The 17,721-nt window shown below is 37.5% G+C and overlaps 1 protein-coding gene across 7 annotated transcripts in view; it reads left to right on the forward strand.

The window, feature by feature from the left end:
* IPO11 (importin 11) overlaps window positions 1-17,721 on the forward strand; it is a 198,482-nt gene that overhangs the window by 24,318 nt on the left and 156,443 nt on the right. For all 7 annotated transcript variants that reach the window (XR_006202884.1, XM_042940046.1, XM_042940027.1 and 4 more), the window contains exons 4-5: window positions 11,624-11,696; window positions 13,279-13,482. Coding sequence is in view for 6 of the 7 variants with exons in the window: in XM_042940046.1 (XP_042795980.1) it covers window positions 11,624-11,696; window positions 13,279-13,482 (277 nt within the window). In the remaining variant the exon portion in view is untranslated. The remainder of the gene's footprint in view (window positions 1-11,623; window positions 11,697-13,278; window positions 13,483-17,721) is intronic.

Below are 17,721 nucleotides of genomic sequence, written 5' to 3' on the forward strand. Positions count from 1 at the left end.
TGAGCCGAAGTCAGACACTTAACCGACTGAGGCACCCAGGCACTCCAAAACAACTAGAGTATTGTAAGGCTGCACTAAGGATACTGTACTATAAAATAAACATTTCTCTTACTTTAGAATTCATAATTTTGAGAGAAATGAAGTAGTGATGAGGAATTGTGTATTATTGATTTACTGGAACCATTGCAGCACTGCACACCTTTCTATTGCTCTGTCCAATTAAATTTTAGATAGCTCTGAAAATTCATTCTGTTTTACCAGTTAATATGAAGAATATGGTTACCAATGACAATTTTGGAAGGTAGAATTAAAGGTAGATTCAATTAAAGGTAGATTCAATATTTCAGATCATACATTCACATAAAGAATTAAAAATGGGAATTTAGTTTAAATATGAAAAGTTAAAGGGGATATATGGTATTAGGTACTTAAATCCGAAGCTTTTTCTTTTAGTATATCAGATTGAGATATACCCTGGAATGGAGATGAATGTGGGGAGGGAGCAAGGATGGTAAGAATGTACTCAGAAACGCAGCAAGGGAGCAACACTCAGTTATGGAACTCATTTAAATTTAACACACTTAAAACATCTGCTTGTGTGTGTTCTTATCTAAGTTTCATCTTATATAGTTCCTGCCCCTACCGCTATTTTCACGGAATGAGCATCAGTTTGAACTTACAGATCATTACTGTATATAATTCAACTTTAACTGGGTCCTAATTAATTAGATACTATGCAGTTTGTGCTTGGAAACTAATCTGAATTCATCTAGTGATAGCATGTGCATGAAATTAAAGGTGCAGTGTTAACCATTAGTGGAGAATTGCTAAAGACATGAGTTTTCTCCAGGTTCATATCTAAGTTGGAAGTACAACACAATCATAAAAGGATTAAAGAGATCATTTTTCATGGGAAAGCCTAGACTTGCATTAGGCTTTGACTCTTTTTCACCTGAATGTTTCTTAATCTTGTTTTCTCATTTGTTTACTCACCTGGTCATAGTTAAGGTTTATAGAGACTGTTATTGAAGTACAATATACAACATAACTGAGAAAGTGCACAAATGAAGGGTACAGTTTTAATATTTATAATGGGACCACATCCATGTAACTAGCACTTGCAAGTAGGTGGAACATTAGTAGCGCCCAGAAGCCTTCCTCCTGCCTCGCGGTCACCTGTGCACCCCTCCCCAGCAACATTTGACATCTCTTAACCATACATTAACCTTACCTGTTTCTGAAGTTCCACAAATGGAAATCTTATACTATGTTGTTTTGTGTGTCTTTCATTCATTTTTACATTTGTGAGATTTACCCATGTAATTGCCTGAAAAGTTTTCTCATATGTAGGAGGAAAATATTCCATGTTAGGAACATAGCATATCTATTTGTTCTGCTGCTGTTGGGCGTTAAGGTTGTTCCTAGTTTTTGTCTATTAATAGTAATGCTTCTTGAAAACTCTTCTGCATATCTTATTGCACATAAGTGCATTTTTTGGTCATGTGTAGTCAAATGTGTGTTCAGCTGTAGTAAATACCATCAATTTGTTTTCAAAGGTTCATACTAATTTACATTTCCACAGGGGCATATCACTGTTGACATTTGCTGCTCATTAGCACATTTGGTCTTATCTGTCATTTTGGTAAATTTTTCATTTTTCTGACCAACAATGAATATCTTTTTCATATACTTATTAGCCATTTGAATATCCTGCTTTTATAAAGGGCTGCCATTGTGCAAAAAAAGGGGTTATCTTACTGATTTCTGGGACTTCATAGGTTTTGGACTTTTGTTGAAAATACACATTGGAGGGGCGCCTGGGTGGCTCAGTCAGTTAAGTGTCCAACTTCAGCTCAGGTCATGATCGCACGGTCCGGTCCGTGAGTTCAAGCCCCGCATCGGGCTCTGTGCTGACCGCTCAGAGCCTGGAGCCTGTTTCAGATTCTGTGTCTCCCTCTCTCTCTCTGACCCTCCCCCGTTCATGCTCTGTCTCTCTCTGTCTCAAAAATAAATAAATGTTAAAAAAAAAAAAAAAATACACATTGGAAATATTTTCTCTCTGTCACGTGCCTTTTCACTTTCTTGTGTTTTTTGAGGAGAAATTCTTAATTTTAATGAGGTTCAACTTAGCTATTTTTATATTTTTTTGGAGCCTATTATAAAATGTTTGCTTAGTCCAAGATTATGAAAATATTCTGCACTTTCTGCTAGAAGCATTGTTTTCTGTTTTACACTTAGGTGGATTATCTGTCTGGAAGTGATTTCTTTGTTAGGTGTGTATGCGGAGTGAGGCTGCAGCCGGTATTCCTTCTCTAACACATTTCAATGGTTCCCTTGTATGTGCTGTTCATATATAAGGATCTGTTTTTGGATTCTCTCTTTGTCCTGTGGCCTTTCTGTCTTTGCTTTAGTTGTTACTACTTTCTTTACTTTTTCCGATTTAACTTGCTGGTTTCTAGCTTTTTGAAATGGAAGCATAGATAATTCACTTTTAGTTTTCCTTATATATGCATTTAAAACATTAGGTGTTTTCTTGTAATCTTAGCTTTAATTCAGTTTTATTACCACTCAGTTGATAAGATTTTGGAATTCCTCTTGTGATTTCTTTTTATACCCATGGGTTAATTAGAAGTATATTTCCTGATTTCCAGGATGTGGGGCTTTTTAGTTATTCTTTTGTTACCGATTGCATCCTTGGAAATGTGCTGTCTTGTGTTACAATCTCAGTATATTGTTCTGTGTTAAATGTTGTATGTGTGCCTGAAATGTTATATGTGTGCCTGTTATATGTGTGTTTTGCCATAATTGGTCAGTTATGCTATTCACATTTTCTATATCCTTATTGATTTTGTTGTTGCTTTTTTCATCATTTTCTGAGACAGATATGTTATCTCCAAATAGGATTAAGGATTTGGCCATTTCTTCTTTACATTCTGTTTTTGCTGTATATGTACAGGGACTATATTATTAGGATCATACAAGTTAAATGTTTTTACATTTTTGTTGAATTGACCTTGTCCTAATCATGAAATGTTCCTCTTTGTTTCTAGTAATGTGTGTGGCATCCAGCATAGTTTGTCTGATTTTAATAGAGGTACATCAACCGTCTTATGGTTGCATGGTACATCTTGTTCTGCTTTTTTCTTTCAATTTCTTTGTTCTATTTAAAGCCTTTTTTAAATTTTTTTATGTTTTATTTTTTATTTTTTTTAATTTTTTTTTTTTTAACGTTTATTTATTTTTGAGACAGAGAGAGAGCATGAACAGGGGAGGGGCAGAGAGAGAGGGAGACACAGAATCGGAAGCAGGCTCCAGGCTCTGAGCTATCAGCCCAGAGCCCCACGCGGGGCTCGATCTCACGGACTGCGAGATCATGACCTGAGCTGAAGTCGGACGCTTAACCGACTGAGCCACCCAGGAGCCCCTAAAGCCTTTTTTTTAATGCTTATTTATATTTTTTGAGTGAGAGATAGAGTGGGAAAGGGGAGAGGGTCGGAGAGAGAGGGAGACACAGAATCTGAAGCAGGCTCCAGGTTCTGAGCTGTTGGCACGGAGCCCTGTGTGGAGCTTGAACTCATGACCTGTGAGATCGTGACCTGCGCGGAAGTCGGATGCTCAACCGACTGAGCCCCCCAGGTGCCCAATCTTTGTTGTTGTTTTTAAAAATAGTCCTTTTGTGGGGCACCTGGATGGCTCAGTCGGTTGAGCATCCGACTTGGGCTCAGGTCATGATCTCACGGTCCGTGAGTTAGAGCCCCGCATCGGGCCCTGTGCCGACAGCTCCGAACCTGGAGCCTGTTTCAGATTCTGTGTCTCCCCGTCTCTCGGTTCCTCCCCTGCTCACGTTCTCTCTCTGTCTCTCAATAATAAATAAACGTTAAAATAAAATAGTCCTCTTGTAAGCATCAGAGGTATTGGCCTGTTGTAGTTTTTTGTATTATCTTCATCTGATTTTGTTATCTGTACTCCTGGCCCCATAGGCTGAATTTGGAAACTTTCCCTCCTCTCTTTTTTGAAATAGTTTGATAAGAATAGGTATTAATTTTAATATGTTAAATTTGATGTTTACCTTTAAATGTTTGTTAGAATTTGCCTATGAAGCCGTCTGGTCCTGGACTTTTGCTTGTTGGGAGGTTTTTGACTACTGATTCAATTTCATTCCTGGTAATTGGTCTTCAAAAATTTTTGTATTCCTGATTCACTTTTGGGAGGTTCTATATTTTTAGGAATTTATCCATTTCTCATAAGTTGTCCGTTTTGTTGTCATGTATTTTGTCATAATATTCTCATAATACTTTATGTTTCTGTGGTGTTGGTTGTTATTTCTCCTCTTTCATTTATGATTTTGAGTCCTCTCTCTCTTTTTTTTTTTTTTTTTCTTTTCTTTTCTTTTTTGGTCTAGCTAGAGGTTTGTCAATTTTGTTGATCTTTTGAAAGAACCAGTTCCTGGTTTCATTGATCTGTTCTATTGTTTTTTTTTTAGTTTCTGTTTGATTGATTTCTGCCCAAGTGTTTATTTTTTCCTTCCTTCTACTGGTTTTGGATTTTGTTATGTTCTTTCTCTAGCCCCTTTAGGTATAAAGGTAGGTTGTTTATTTGAGATTTTCTTGTGTCTTGAGGTAGGCCTGTGTGGCTATAAACTTCACTCTTAGAACAGCTATTGCTGTATCTCAAAGTCAAGGGCTTTTCATTTTCATATGTCTCTGTATTTTTTAAATTTCATCCTTGATTTTTTTGGTTGACCCATTCATGGTTTAGTGTATGTTGTTTAACCCCCTGTATTTGTGTTCTTTCTCGATTTTTTTTCGTGTGATTGATTTCTTGTTTCATAGCATTGTAGTCAGAAAAGTTGCACGGTATGAGTTGAGTCCTTTTGAATTTGTTGAGGCTTGTTTTGTGGCCTAAATAGGTGATATGTTCTGGAGATGTGTTCCATGTGCACTATCTTGTTGGATTGTTCCCTTTAAGGTTACCTAGTGTCCTTCTTTGTCTCTTGTTACAGTGTTTATCTTAGAGTCTATTTTGTGTGGTGTAAGTATTGCTACCCCATTTTCTTTGGCACTCATTTGCATGATACCTGCTTTTCCATCCCTTTACTTTCCATCTACGTTTGTCTTCAGGTCTGAAATTAGTCTCTGATAGGCAGTGTATAGATGGATCTTGCTTTTTTATCCATTCTGTCATGCCATGTCTTTTGATTGGAGTATTTTTTCCGTTTGCATTCAGAGTATTTATTGATAGGTCTATACTTACTGCCATTTTGTTACCTGTTTTGTGGTCGCTTTTGTAGTTTTTCTCTAGTCCTTTTTTCTCTAGCTCCTTTCTCTCACAGTTTGATGGCTTTCTTTAGTGATGTACTTGTTTTCTTTCTCTTTATTTTTTGCATATCTATTCCAATTTTTTGACTTGTGGTTGCCATTAGATTTACATATGACATCTGCAGATAGCAGTGTATATTAAGTTCATGGTTGCTTAAGGTTGAACCCTTTCTTTACTACTCTCTCTTCCACATTCTTTGTATATGGTGTCATACTTTATACCCTTTTATTGTGCTTCCTACTTTTCTTACTCCTACTTATGGTCTTTTTTTTTTTTTAAACTTCAAGGATCCCCTTTAACATTTCTTGTAGGGCTGGTTGTAGTGGTCATGAATTCCTGTAAATTTGGTTTGTCAGTGAAACACTTTCTCTCTCCTGATCTGTGTGACAGCCTTATTGGATACAGTATTCTTGGTTGTAGTTTTTTTTTCCCCCCTTTTCTTTCAGCATTTTGAATATATCATGCCACTTTGTGCTGGCCTACAGAGTTTGTTGAAAAATCCCGATTATAGCCTTGTGGGGTTTCCCTTGTATGTAACTGTTTTTTCTTGCTGCTTTTGCAAATCTTTCATCACTATTTTTTGTCATTTTAATTACTACTTGTCTTGGTGTGGACCACTTTGGGTTGTTTTTTTTGGGAGCTTTCTTTGCCTCCTGGGTTTGGGTGTGTTTCTCTAGATTTGGGAAGTTTCAGCTATTTCTTCATGTACATTTTCTGCTTTCTTTTCTCTCTGTTCGCCTTCTGGGATCCCTGTAATGTGAATGTTATTATGCTTGATGGTGTTGCTAAATTCCCTTACTCCATTTTCATTTCGTATTTTTTTTTTCTCTTGTTCAACTTGATTACTTACTTTTCACTACTCTGTCCTACTGCATCCATTGAATCTTTATTTTAAGTTACTGAGTTGTTCATCTCTGATTGTTTCTTTTTTGTTTTCTGTCTCTTTGTTAAGACCACTGAAGCAGTTCTCTCTTGTCAAGTCCAGTGAGTAGCTATGATCATTACTTTAAATTGTCCTATCGGGCATATTACTTACCTCCATTTCCTTTAGCTCTCTTGCTATGATTTTGTCCTGTTCTTTCATTTGGGACACATTCCTCTGTGTCTTCATTTTGTCAGACTCTCTGTATCTATTCCTGTGTGTTAGGAAAAGTCAGCCACCCCTCCTGATTTTGAAAGTCGTGGCTTAATGAAGAAGAGATCCTGTAGTGCACTTTCCCATTCACCACAACATGGCACCTCAGTGATAACTCCTGTGTGTATGGTATGCACCCTGCTCTTGTGATTGAGCTGTTTTGCTCTTAACTTCCCTCTTAGAACCACTTTTGCTGCATCCCAGAGATTTTGGACCATTGTGTTTTCATTTGTTTCCTTGTATTTTTTTTATTTTTTTATTTCCTGGTTGCCCCATTCATTGTTTAGTAGCTTGTTATTTAACCTCCATGTATTTGTGATCTTGCCAGATTTTTTCTTGTGAATGACTTCTAGTTTCATATCATTGTGGTCATATGTGTGGAATGATTATAGTCTTAATTTGTTGAGGTTTTTTTTTAAGGGCTAATGCGTAATTTATTCTACAGAATGTTCTGTTTGCACTTGTAAAGAATGTGTATTCTCCTGTTTAAGGATGGAATGTTCTGACTATATCTGTTAAATTCCTCTCTTCCTCTTGCTGATGTTCTGTTTAGATGATCTGTCCATTGATGTAAATGAGATATTAAAGTGCTTTATTATTATTGTGTTATTATGGATTAGTTCTTTTATGTTTGTTATTAACTGTTTTATGTATTTGGGTACCTGTATGTTGTGTGCATAAATATTTACTATTATTATATCTTCTTGTTTGATTTTTCCCATTTTTTTAAAAACTTTTTAATGTTTATTTTTGAGAGAGAGAGAGAGAGACAGAGAGACAGAGTGCAAATGACGGAGGGGCAGAGAGAGAGGGAGACACAGAATCGGAAGGCAGACTCCAGGCTCTGAGCTGTGAGCACAGAGCCTGAGGTGGGGCTTGAGCCCATGAACCATGACATCATGACCTGAGCCACCCAGGTGCCCCTTTCCCATTATTATTGTATGGTGTCTTTCTTTTCTCTTGGTTCATCTTTTTGTTCTGAAGTTTATTATGTCTAATATAACCTTGGCTACTTTGGCTTTCTTTTGACATCCGTTTGTGTGATAGATGTTTCTGCATCCTCTCTCTTTCAGTGGTGGGAGCCCCTTTGGAGTATTCTGGCCCGTTTTGGGGCTGTGTGCACACTACCCGGCTTGTGGCACTGCTTTGTATGGCTCTAGCCAACGAGGTATTGTACGGGGCAGATCCTCAGGAGAATACCGGAGTGGGGCACACTGTTAGCAGGCTAGGTGAAGAGCGTTGGTGCTGACTGGTTCCATCATTTGTCTGCATTTCTAGGCTGTGGTTAGGGGAGGGAAATGGTGCCTGATATCTCCTTTGTTTTCGGAGAAGTCTCCCAAAGCTCCCTGCCTCTCCAGCACAGGCTTTGAGAGTAGTAAACAAATCTCTTTCCCATGTTTTTCAGACTGCTGCCTCTTTGCTTGCTGTTTGTTGTGCTGTCTCTTCAAGGGCAGGGACTCCTACCTTCCCAGCTTTCCCAGAGCTTGCCCAATGATTTTTAATGTTCCAGGGGTAAGCCTCACTGATTATGCGGCCTCTTTGGTTTTTAAGCCACATGTTACAGGGATTGGTCCTCCCTTTGTGTACCTGTGTGTGTCCTTCATGCCTGGGGTACCTGGTGTGGGGGTTTGCTCCTCTTCCCTCTCTGTGCCTGTCTCATCCTTCCCTTCTTAGGACAGTCCTGCAGGTCTCTTTTGCTCTTGACCGCGCCTCTGCCCAGCCTGCCCTCTTCAGTATTGCCTCTTGTCTACGTTTAGCTGTGAAGAGTCTGTTCTGCCATTCTTGGGGCCGTTTTCTGGATTATTTACACAAATGTGGGTGTTATCTCGTTGTATGTGTGGGAAGATGATTTAGGATTCTCCTTCTCTGCCATCTTTCCCTGAAAAGCCAGCAGCAGTAGTGCTTTACATTTATCTTTCTAGTGTTCTTCCTTTCGGTGGTATTGGGCTTCCATCTGGATCCATTTGTTTTCAGCCAAAGAATTGCCTTTAGCAGTTTTTTGGTGCACATCTGTCAGTGAACACCTTGAAACTAGAAATCTAGTTTTTTTTCTTCTCTTCTTCTTTTTTTTTTTTTTTGAAAGTAAGCTCTGCGCCCATGGTAGGGATTGAACTTATGGCCCAGAGATGAAGAGTTGCATGCTCTACAGACAGAGCCAGTTAGGTGCCTCTAGAAGTCCATTTTTCCTCATTGTATTTTAATCTGTATATTTTCTGCTGACTTCTCTTTAAGTTTGTTACCTTTATTTTGCTATTTTTTAAAAAGTCAATTCTAGGATTTTCCTTTGGTATTTTTTAAAACATTGTTTTTGAAGTTTATTTATTTTGAGAGAGAGAGAGAGAGCATGGGCAGGGGAGGGGCAGAGACAGAGGGAGAGAGAGAGAAAATCCCAAGCAGGCTCTGGGCCTCAAACCCACAGACTGAGATCATGACCTAAGCTGAAACCGAGTTAGACACTTAACCTACTGAGCCCCCCAGGCACCCCTATTTTTGTTTTTTGTTTTTAAATGAATTCCAGCTCTGTGGTGAAATAGTACAGTTTTCACCTATTTTGATCAACAAATTCATAATTTTTTTAAAGTGTGATTTTGATAATTACAATGTCTGTATTTCCTGTGTGTGTGGTGTTTTTGTTTTTTCTTTTTTCTTTTTCTTTTTTTTTTTGTTTTTTTGTTTTTTTTCTTTTGTTTTGGCATGGCGCCCACTGTGGGACCTGAACTCAGTACCCTGAGGTCAAGACCTGAGCTGAGATCAAGAGTTGCATGCTTAACTGAGCCACCCATGTGCCCTGTGTATCTTCCTATTTAAAAAAAAAAAACAAACAAATTTTTTTTTTTTTTTTTTTTTTTTTTTTTTTTTTTTTTTACATTTTATTTATTTTTTGAGAGAGAGACAGAGCACAAGTATGGGAGGGGCAGAGAGAGAGGGAGACACAGAATCGGAAGCAGGCTCCAGACTCTGAGCTTTCAGCACAGATTCCGACGCGGGGCTCAAACTCATGGATGGTGAGATCATGACCTGAGCCGAAGTCGGATGCTTAACCGACTGAGCCACCCAGGCACCCTTGTGTCTCCTATTTTTATTTGTGTTTTGATTTTAATAACTTTTACCTGGTTTGTAGTATACATAGTCAGTTTTTGACTGAATGCTAAGCATTGTTGAGGGAAAATTGGAGAGGCTTGAAATTTTGTTATTTTTCTTTAGAGAAAATTTTAATTTTTTCCAGGCAGGCAAATAGAATATGACTTCAACCTTGACTTAGTTGAGGGTGATCTCTTTTTGGTTTACTTTTTTTTTTTTAATTTTTTTTTTATATGTTTTTATTTATTTTGAGAGCCAGCAGGGGAGGGTCAGAGAGAGAAAGAGGGAGACACAGAATCTGAAGAAGGCTCCAGTCTCTGAGCTGTCAACACAGAGCCCCATGCGGGGCTCAAATCAATGAACCACGAGATCATGACCTGAGCCGAAGTTAAACCCTTAACCACCTGAGCCTCCCAGGCACCCCATCTTTCTGGTTTACTCTTAATCCTAATTTTTAGCCTTCTTCGGGTTTCAGCTGCAATCTTTGGGTGTTTACCAAAGTATTGCCTTACTGGTTCGCCCTGAGCGTCAGTTTTTGCCTTTTCAGCACTTGAGACTTAGTGAAATCTCTTAGCTCATTAGTCGTGTAGTTCCTGCTTTGATTTTTTATGGGCAGATAGCTCCAGGGGAAATGTTCTGGTTCATCACAGTTCCTCTCCCTTTTTTCTAGACCTTCATCTTTCAAGTCATGGCTGCCTACATTGTTTTAGATGCTGCATTAGTTTCTTCAGTCTGCCATAACTAACTACCAGAAACTGGGTAGCTTACAACAACAGAATTGTGTTGTCCCGCAGTTCAGGAGGCTAGAAGTCTAAGGTGAAGATGCTTGTCAAGGCTTTGCTTATTCTGAAGGTCCTAGGGAAAAATCTTTCCTTGTCTCTTTTTAGTCTCTGTTTGTGGTCTGCAATCGTTAGGGGTTTTTGGCTTGCAGTTGTAATCCCAATCTCTGCCTCCATCATCACATGGCCGCCTTTTCACGTGTTTGTTCTGTGTCTGTCCACGTTTTCCTTTCCTTGTAAAGGGCACCACCAGTCATTGGATCAGGGCCCACCCTAATTTGTTATGACCTCATTCTGACTTGATTACATCAGCAAGTGTCCAGTTTTAAAATAAGGTCAGATTCAGAGATACTTGGGGTTAAGGCTTGAACATATCTTTTTGGAGGGACACAGTTCTACTCGTAACAGAGAGATGCCTTAATACTTAAAAAACAAAGTTGTGTAGCACTTTTATAGCTGATCTTACTGGCATGATTCATCTGATACCATCTACTCTATCATAGCCATAATGGAAAACCTTAATATGGGGGCTTTAAAATGTAATTTTTAAATAAACAATACATTCATATATTTCAAAAATCAAAATGTGTATACTCTAATAGTGAATATTCTCCATCCTGGTCTTTTGCTCTTGTAGTTTACTAACTCATTTGCAGGCAGAATTGTTAGTATTGTTTTTATCCTTCCTGGAGGTGTAAAATGAAAAATTATAAATTAGTTGATTTTTTTTTAATGTTTATTTTTGAGAGAGAGAACATGTGCAGGCATGGGAGGGGCAGAGAGAGGTGGACAGAGGCTCTTAAGCAGGCTCTGCGCTGATACAGCAGGGGGCCTCCAAGGCCCCCTAAACTAGTTGCATTCTAATAAATCTTGAATTGCAAATATCCTCTGATTCCTGATCCTTTCCCCTATAGAATAACCTCACTCAGATTTTATAAAAGAAGTCAGTGGAAGGCTAATATTTATTCATACACACTTTTTTTTTTTTTAAGAAGCCATTAATTTTTTTTAGGCAACTATTTTTATATTAATAAAGCAGATGTCACAGTACCACATTTGTCATTCTGGATTTGTCTTATTTCCTGTTGCTTACTATTTTGTACTTTGTATTCACTTGTGAAGGAGCTTTACACTTAGGAATTACTTGATGTGTTAATATACAAGTAATGGCAGTAATTCTATTTATTTACCAAAACTAATGAGTGGCCTCTTTTTTGAAAGGCTTTTTATTGTTAAAATTCAAAGTAGTGATTATCTATGTTTATTGTTAGGTAGCATCCTCTTGCATAATGAATTAATCTTTTTATAGTGCTCTCTCAGAGGAGGAGAAATCTACGTTGCGTGCAGGGCTAATCACCAACTTCAACGAACCAGTAAACCAGGTTAGTGAGAAAATGAATGCTAAGTATGCTTTCTGTTCCCCTACTTTCTACTTCTTTTCCGAACTAATTTTGTTTTTTGGCAGGAAAAATGCAATTTTATCATGTCTATTTGTAATATTTGTGGGTTTTAAATTTTGAGGTTAATTTCTAGCTGTCAAGAATTTTCGTTATACTTGGCTGTTTTAAAATTCAGAAGTCATTTTAAGAAATACAGTATTGAAAGCAAGTTTCTATATATTTCTAGTCTTATTGCATAGAAATTAATTTTGATGATTTGTTATTCTCTACCTCCTTTTTAAAATTTTATTTGAATGTTTATTCATTTTTGAGAGAGTGAGCGAGCAGGGTAGGGGCAGAGAGAGCAAGGGACAGAGGATCTGAAGCGGGCTCTGTGCTCTCAGCAGCAAGCTCAGTGCAGGGTCTAAACTCACAAACCTGAACCCATAAGATCATGACCTGAGGGGAAACTGGATGGATGCTCAGACCACCCAGGCACCCCATTCCCCTCCTTTTTTTAGACTACAGTATATCTTGTCTATTCCCGACACCCATGACATTTTCACTTCTCCCTATATACTGTAATAGATTATTCAGTTCCATTTCTTTCTTCCCTTTACAGTGAGATTTTGCGTGTAAGAATGTTTTGCATATGGATTCAAAAATTCGTAAATTTTTACAAGTTACTATTTATTACACTTAATTATTTTAATTTGAATATTTAGCCTCACTGGATTTTGTGATGTATCTAATCCAGTTCTATCTCAATCTGTTCTACAGTGATCTTAGTTCTCTGCTTTGTAGTCCCTTGAAGGAGGTGAGGGAAGATTGGGATTAAAGAAGTATTTCTCACTGGGGCAGGAGATGGTTGGGAGGGGTTTGTGATAAACCATTGCTTAATATGTTCTGTCAGCCAGCATTTGGGAAACACTGATCTGTACAAATGTCATTATTTACAAACATAATATTTGATGTTCATTTCTACTCTTAGGTCAGTGATTCTCAAACTTTGTGGTCTTAAAACTTCTTTATTCTGCTAAAATAAAACGGCACATTATATCTTGATATTTACTGTGTTATCAATTGAAACAAATTTTTTAATATTAATAAAACCATTACTTGTTAACATAAATAGAATTAAAAAAAAAATGAAGCATAGTTGTTTCCCCCAACAAATACATATTTAAGGAGAAGAGTGGCATTGTTTTTGCATTATTGTTTATCTCCATAGTGTCTGGATATTTAAAAGAAAACATCTAGATTTTCATATCTGCTGCTTCCTATACTCTGTTGCCAAGTATTATTTTAGGAAAAGTTACATGAAGAACATCTAGCATCACAGTGATAAATTAAAGAGAGACCTTGCAGATCCCTGAAAGGGTCTTAGCCCCCTTCCCCTCTTCAAGGGATTCATAGACCATACTTGGTGAACCACTGTCTTAAGTAAGAAGTTTTCAGTGAAATTGTATTCACTTTTGTCAAATGTATAACTGACCAGAAGGTAATTTTCAACTGTGAATGCATTCCTTATCTGTTGCTTTGATTATATATGTGTGTTTCTGATGACTACTTTGTTTCCCTTTAGATTGCAACTCAGATTGCAGTGCTGATTGCAAAAGTTGCTAGATTGGACTGTCCTAGACAGTGGCCTGAACTCATTCCCACTCTTATAGAATCTGTGAAAGTCCAAGATGATCTTCGACAGCACAGAGCATTACTTACCTTCTATCATGTTACCAAGACTCTGGCTTCCAAACGTCTGGCTGCTGATAGGAAATTGTTTTATGATGTAAGTGATTTAACATAGTTAATTTTGATTATGAGAACTGCTACTTGTGTAGAAATGTTTGTAATTTTACTTCTCTATTGTATCGAAAGATTATGAATTCTTTCCATTTGACCTTAGAAAGTTTAGAATAATAGATAACATCTGAAAGATTTTAAACTGGATAGTGATGCGACCCATAAGATGGCTAGGTTGCCAGAAGCGGGGTATTGGTTGGTAGAGAACAGTCTGAAGGCAGAGACTGTTTTGAGGGTATTGAAGTTCACATGGGAAAAAGAAGCTGCGATAAAAGGGAGCATTTATGAGGGATAGAGCTGAAATTCAGAAAGTTAAAATTTTGACTTGCTTGGGTAATTGATGGATGTAGGTCAGATATAGGGAGGGAGTTTGACATAACTGGTGGGTGAGAGCCCTTTATTGGTTGTTTTAACACCATTTGTTGAAAAGACTTTGCTTTTTTCATTCACTTACTTTGACATTTTTGTATTTGACTGTTTTCACCTTACTAAAGTAGTGATTTTCATGCTGTTCAACCTGTTTTGGACTGCACCTTGTAACACTGGTGACTCTCATAGTATTTTTGCCTTTTGTAAGCCTCACTTTGACCATATAATTTGGGAATCTGCATTTTTAACAGGCTCCCCAGGTGATTCCTACGTACATCAAAGTTTAAGCCAGAATTCCATTAGGTTCCCTATACTTTCTTTCAAAAAAAATTTTTTTTTAGTGTTTGTTTATTTTTGAGGCGGGGGGGCAGAGAAAGAGGCAAAGATTCTGAAGCAGGCTCCTGTCTCTAAGCTGTCCGCACAGAGCCCGATGTGGTGCTTGAACTCCCAAACTGAGAGATCATGACCTGAGCTGAAGTCACATGCTTAAGAGACTGAGCCACCCAGGTGCCCTGGTTCTCTTTACTTTTAACCTAGTGGTTTTGAATAGCCAATCTTAGATTTATTCAAGGATGTTGAATATAAGAGAAATTCCGTTTGTTGAAGATTGCTTTTTTTTTTTTTTTTTTAATTTTTTTAAAATGTTTATTTATTTTTGAGACAGAGACAGAGCATGAACAGGGGAGGGGCAGAGAGAGAGGGAGACACAGAATCTGAAATGGGCTCCAGGCTCTGAGCTGTCAGCACAGAGCCCGACGTGGGGCTCGAACTCACAGACCGTGAGATCATGACCTGAGCCAAAGTCGGACGCTCAACCGACTGAGCCACCCAGGCGCCCCGAAGATTGCTTTTTAGATCATTGTTGCTTTTGCTTGATAGCCAACTAGGATTTTTTTTAAAAAGTTTATTTTCATTTATTTTGAGAGAGAGAGTGTGCACACACACACATACACACACACTATTTGGGGATGGGCAGAGAGAGAGAAGGAGAATCCCAAGCAGGCTGTGTGCTGTCTGTGCAGAACCCAAGGCAGCGCTAGATCCCATGAACCATGAGATCGTGACCTGGGCTGAAATCAGGAGTTGAACACTTAACCAACTGAGCCCCCCAGGTGCCCCAAAAGCCGACTAGGATTTAAAAGCTGGACTGTTTATCCTCTTAGGTTTTTCTGTGAATTTCTTGCTGATTTTTCTCACCTTTATCCTCATCTTACACCTTTCCACTTAACTTTCATATTTGCTGTTTTCTGAAATCAAGTGTCTAAAGATTGTTACAGTTATTTTGTCAAAGAGTACCCTTCTGTAAAGTCTCAATTCATAGTTCAACTTTCCCGAGTTGTACTCTCATAACGTGTTGTTTTAGTTTTAGGTATAATTTATATTCAGCTTAAGCAGTCTCTACAAATTGTATTTTTTTTCCCCTAAAGTCATGCTCATTTATTTTACAAATTGTGCCTAATCAGAGGCTGTATTCTGAATAGCCTGTTTGACTTAGCTTTCTCACCCTTTCAACTTTCTTGGCTCATTTACTTGTAGTATGAGGCTGTTTCTACTGTATTTGCAGTAAAGTATAGGTCTACCTAGCATCTTGTGTGTACTTTCAGCATAGTATCAGTTCCATAGTGCTGACTTTCAGTTGTTGACTTATCTTTCTTGGATCCCCTACACTATGAGTTTCATGAGAGAGGAATGTAAACCTTTATTGTTACAGTCTTCCTGTCAAGTTCAGAAGAATGCATATGAGTGGGTGGTGCTCAATAAATGTTAAATGAATATATAGAAGAGGAGACTTGTTCTACATACCTTCTAGGTTTCAAAGTGGCATAGTGCAAAACTTAAAAGAGCAGGAGTTTTGGGAAAATATGCAAAAACTTAAGATACCTGGAAAAAAATTCAGCTTAACGCCTTCAATTTAGATTGAAGTAGCCAAACCTGGAAACGTGGAGCATGAGTGAGTTTGGGCCTCATGTGCGGGGTTGGGGGGGGAGGGGGGTTCTGTGCTGACAGCTCAGAACCTGGAGCCTGCTTCAGATTCTGTGTCTCCCTCTCTCTGCCCCTCCCGCATTCATGCTCTTTCTTTCTCTTAAAAATAATTAAACATTAAAAAAAATTTAAGAAAAAAAAGGAACTTTGCTAGTTAATAATGTTATTTAGGTAATCTAAAGGTGGGAAAGTTTTCTTTAATAATACTTTTACTATAATGCTAAGATGGTCTTCATGTACTAAATTAGTTTCCTACAGCAATAAATAAAATGTAAGCTCATAGCTGAGCTAGTTGCTATAGCACAGTATTGCAGTGTGCACTTAAAAGTGCAGCCTGCTTCTCTTTGTGTGCCAACAATTTCTATATTCTATTTTTCTTTCACATTAAAATAATTTATGCTCTTTTCAGGGGTGACATATTAGAAAATCAGCAGTTGAGAGAAAATTGTTTTGCAGTAACAAAATTGAGCTTGATTTGACACACACAAGATTTTGTTTTTTATAAACAGTATGCTTTTCACAGAAACTTGAATATAAAAATGTTGATATAAAGTACTGTTAAAATCAAAATCTGGAGTCTATGAAAACAAGGAAACTTAAGGTACAAATAGTTATTCTAATGTAATTATAAATGTTTTAACCAAATAATATTTTGTAGACATGATGTGTAACTTGTAAAATTATATGCTGTGGTAAAGGAAGCAATCGAAACTTAAAAAGAGGAAAAGATCTTTTGAAAGCAGCAATATATTGTACTTGTTGTTAGAAGATAAGTGAACAGGTTAACAGGTGTGAGAAGAAATGTTTTCCAGTGTAGAATACTTTTCTGTACTGAACAGCTTTGGGATTTTGAGCAAGATACTTAAACTTGGTGATTCTTTAAAACCCTTTCAGTTCTAAAGTTGTGTAATTCTATGAATTTATTATCTCTATTACTCTAGGTTAATCTGTATAAGCACCATGAAAGTTTTGAGATGAAAATCTGAGTTACAGCCTGATTTAAATACAGATGTTAGTGTTTTTAATCACTGTTTTGGTCTAGAAGCCAAGACCTTTGTACACTTAGTTTCGTCCCAAGCAGGCTCTGCACTGTCATCATGGAGCCCGATGTGGGGCTTGGACCGTGAGGTCGTGACCAGAGCCAAAGTTGGGATGCCCAGCTGACTGAGCCACCCAGGTGCCCCAGTAGTTTAATTTGCTGGAGCAAATCCTGACCTGTCCTTCCATTGAAAAGTACTTCTGCATGAATCTCTAAAAAGGACATTTTCCATAATTTGTTTTTGTTAGGAATCTTTCTAGGCTGGAAGTTAGGAATTAATCTTAAAATTTTTCTGCTTAAGGGTCATTGAACAGATAATTGATTGCTTATCATGTACAAGAGATACGTCCAGTACTGAGGGAGATGAAAGACATGGATAGTCTTGTGGTGTTCATTGGGAAAGTCCTAATATACAAACTCTTAAAAGTCATTTAGTAGGCTATTAAAATCTGCTACAGAAGAAAACTAAACACTCTCTTAGGTTGTTTATGTGGTCAAAGCTAAAACTTAGACTTTTTAAAAACTCAAGGGTTAATGATAAATAAATTCCCACTAAACAGCGTGTGTATTGTTTTCATGATGAGGGTAAAACAGAACTGAGACGAGGTGAAACCGGGTTACCAAATATAGTTGATTCTCCAACAACACAGGTTTGAGTTGTGTGGATCTGTTTATACAGATAAATTTTTACAGTAAAGTTTTATAAATGTATTTTCCCTATGGCTTTCGTAGTAACATTCTCTTTTTTCTAACTTAATTTATTGTAAGAGTAGTATATAATACATATAAAGTACAAAATACACATGTTACTCAACTGTTCATGTTGCTGATAAG

The sequence above is a fragment of the Panthera leo genome, chromosome A1 (genome assembly GCF_018350215.1).
Source record: "Panthera leo isolate Ple1 chromosome A1, P.leo_Ple1_pat1.1, whole genome shotgun sequence".
NCBI lineage: Eukaryota > Metazoa > Chordata > Mammalia > Carnivora > Felidae > Panthera > Panthera leo.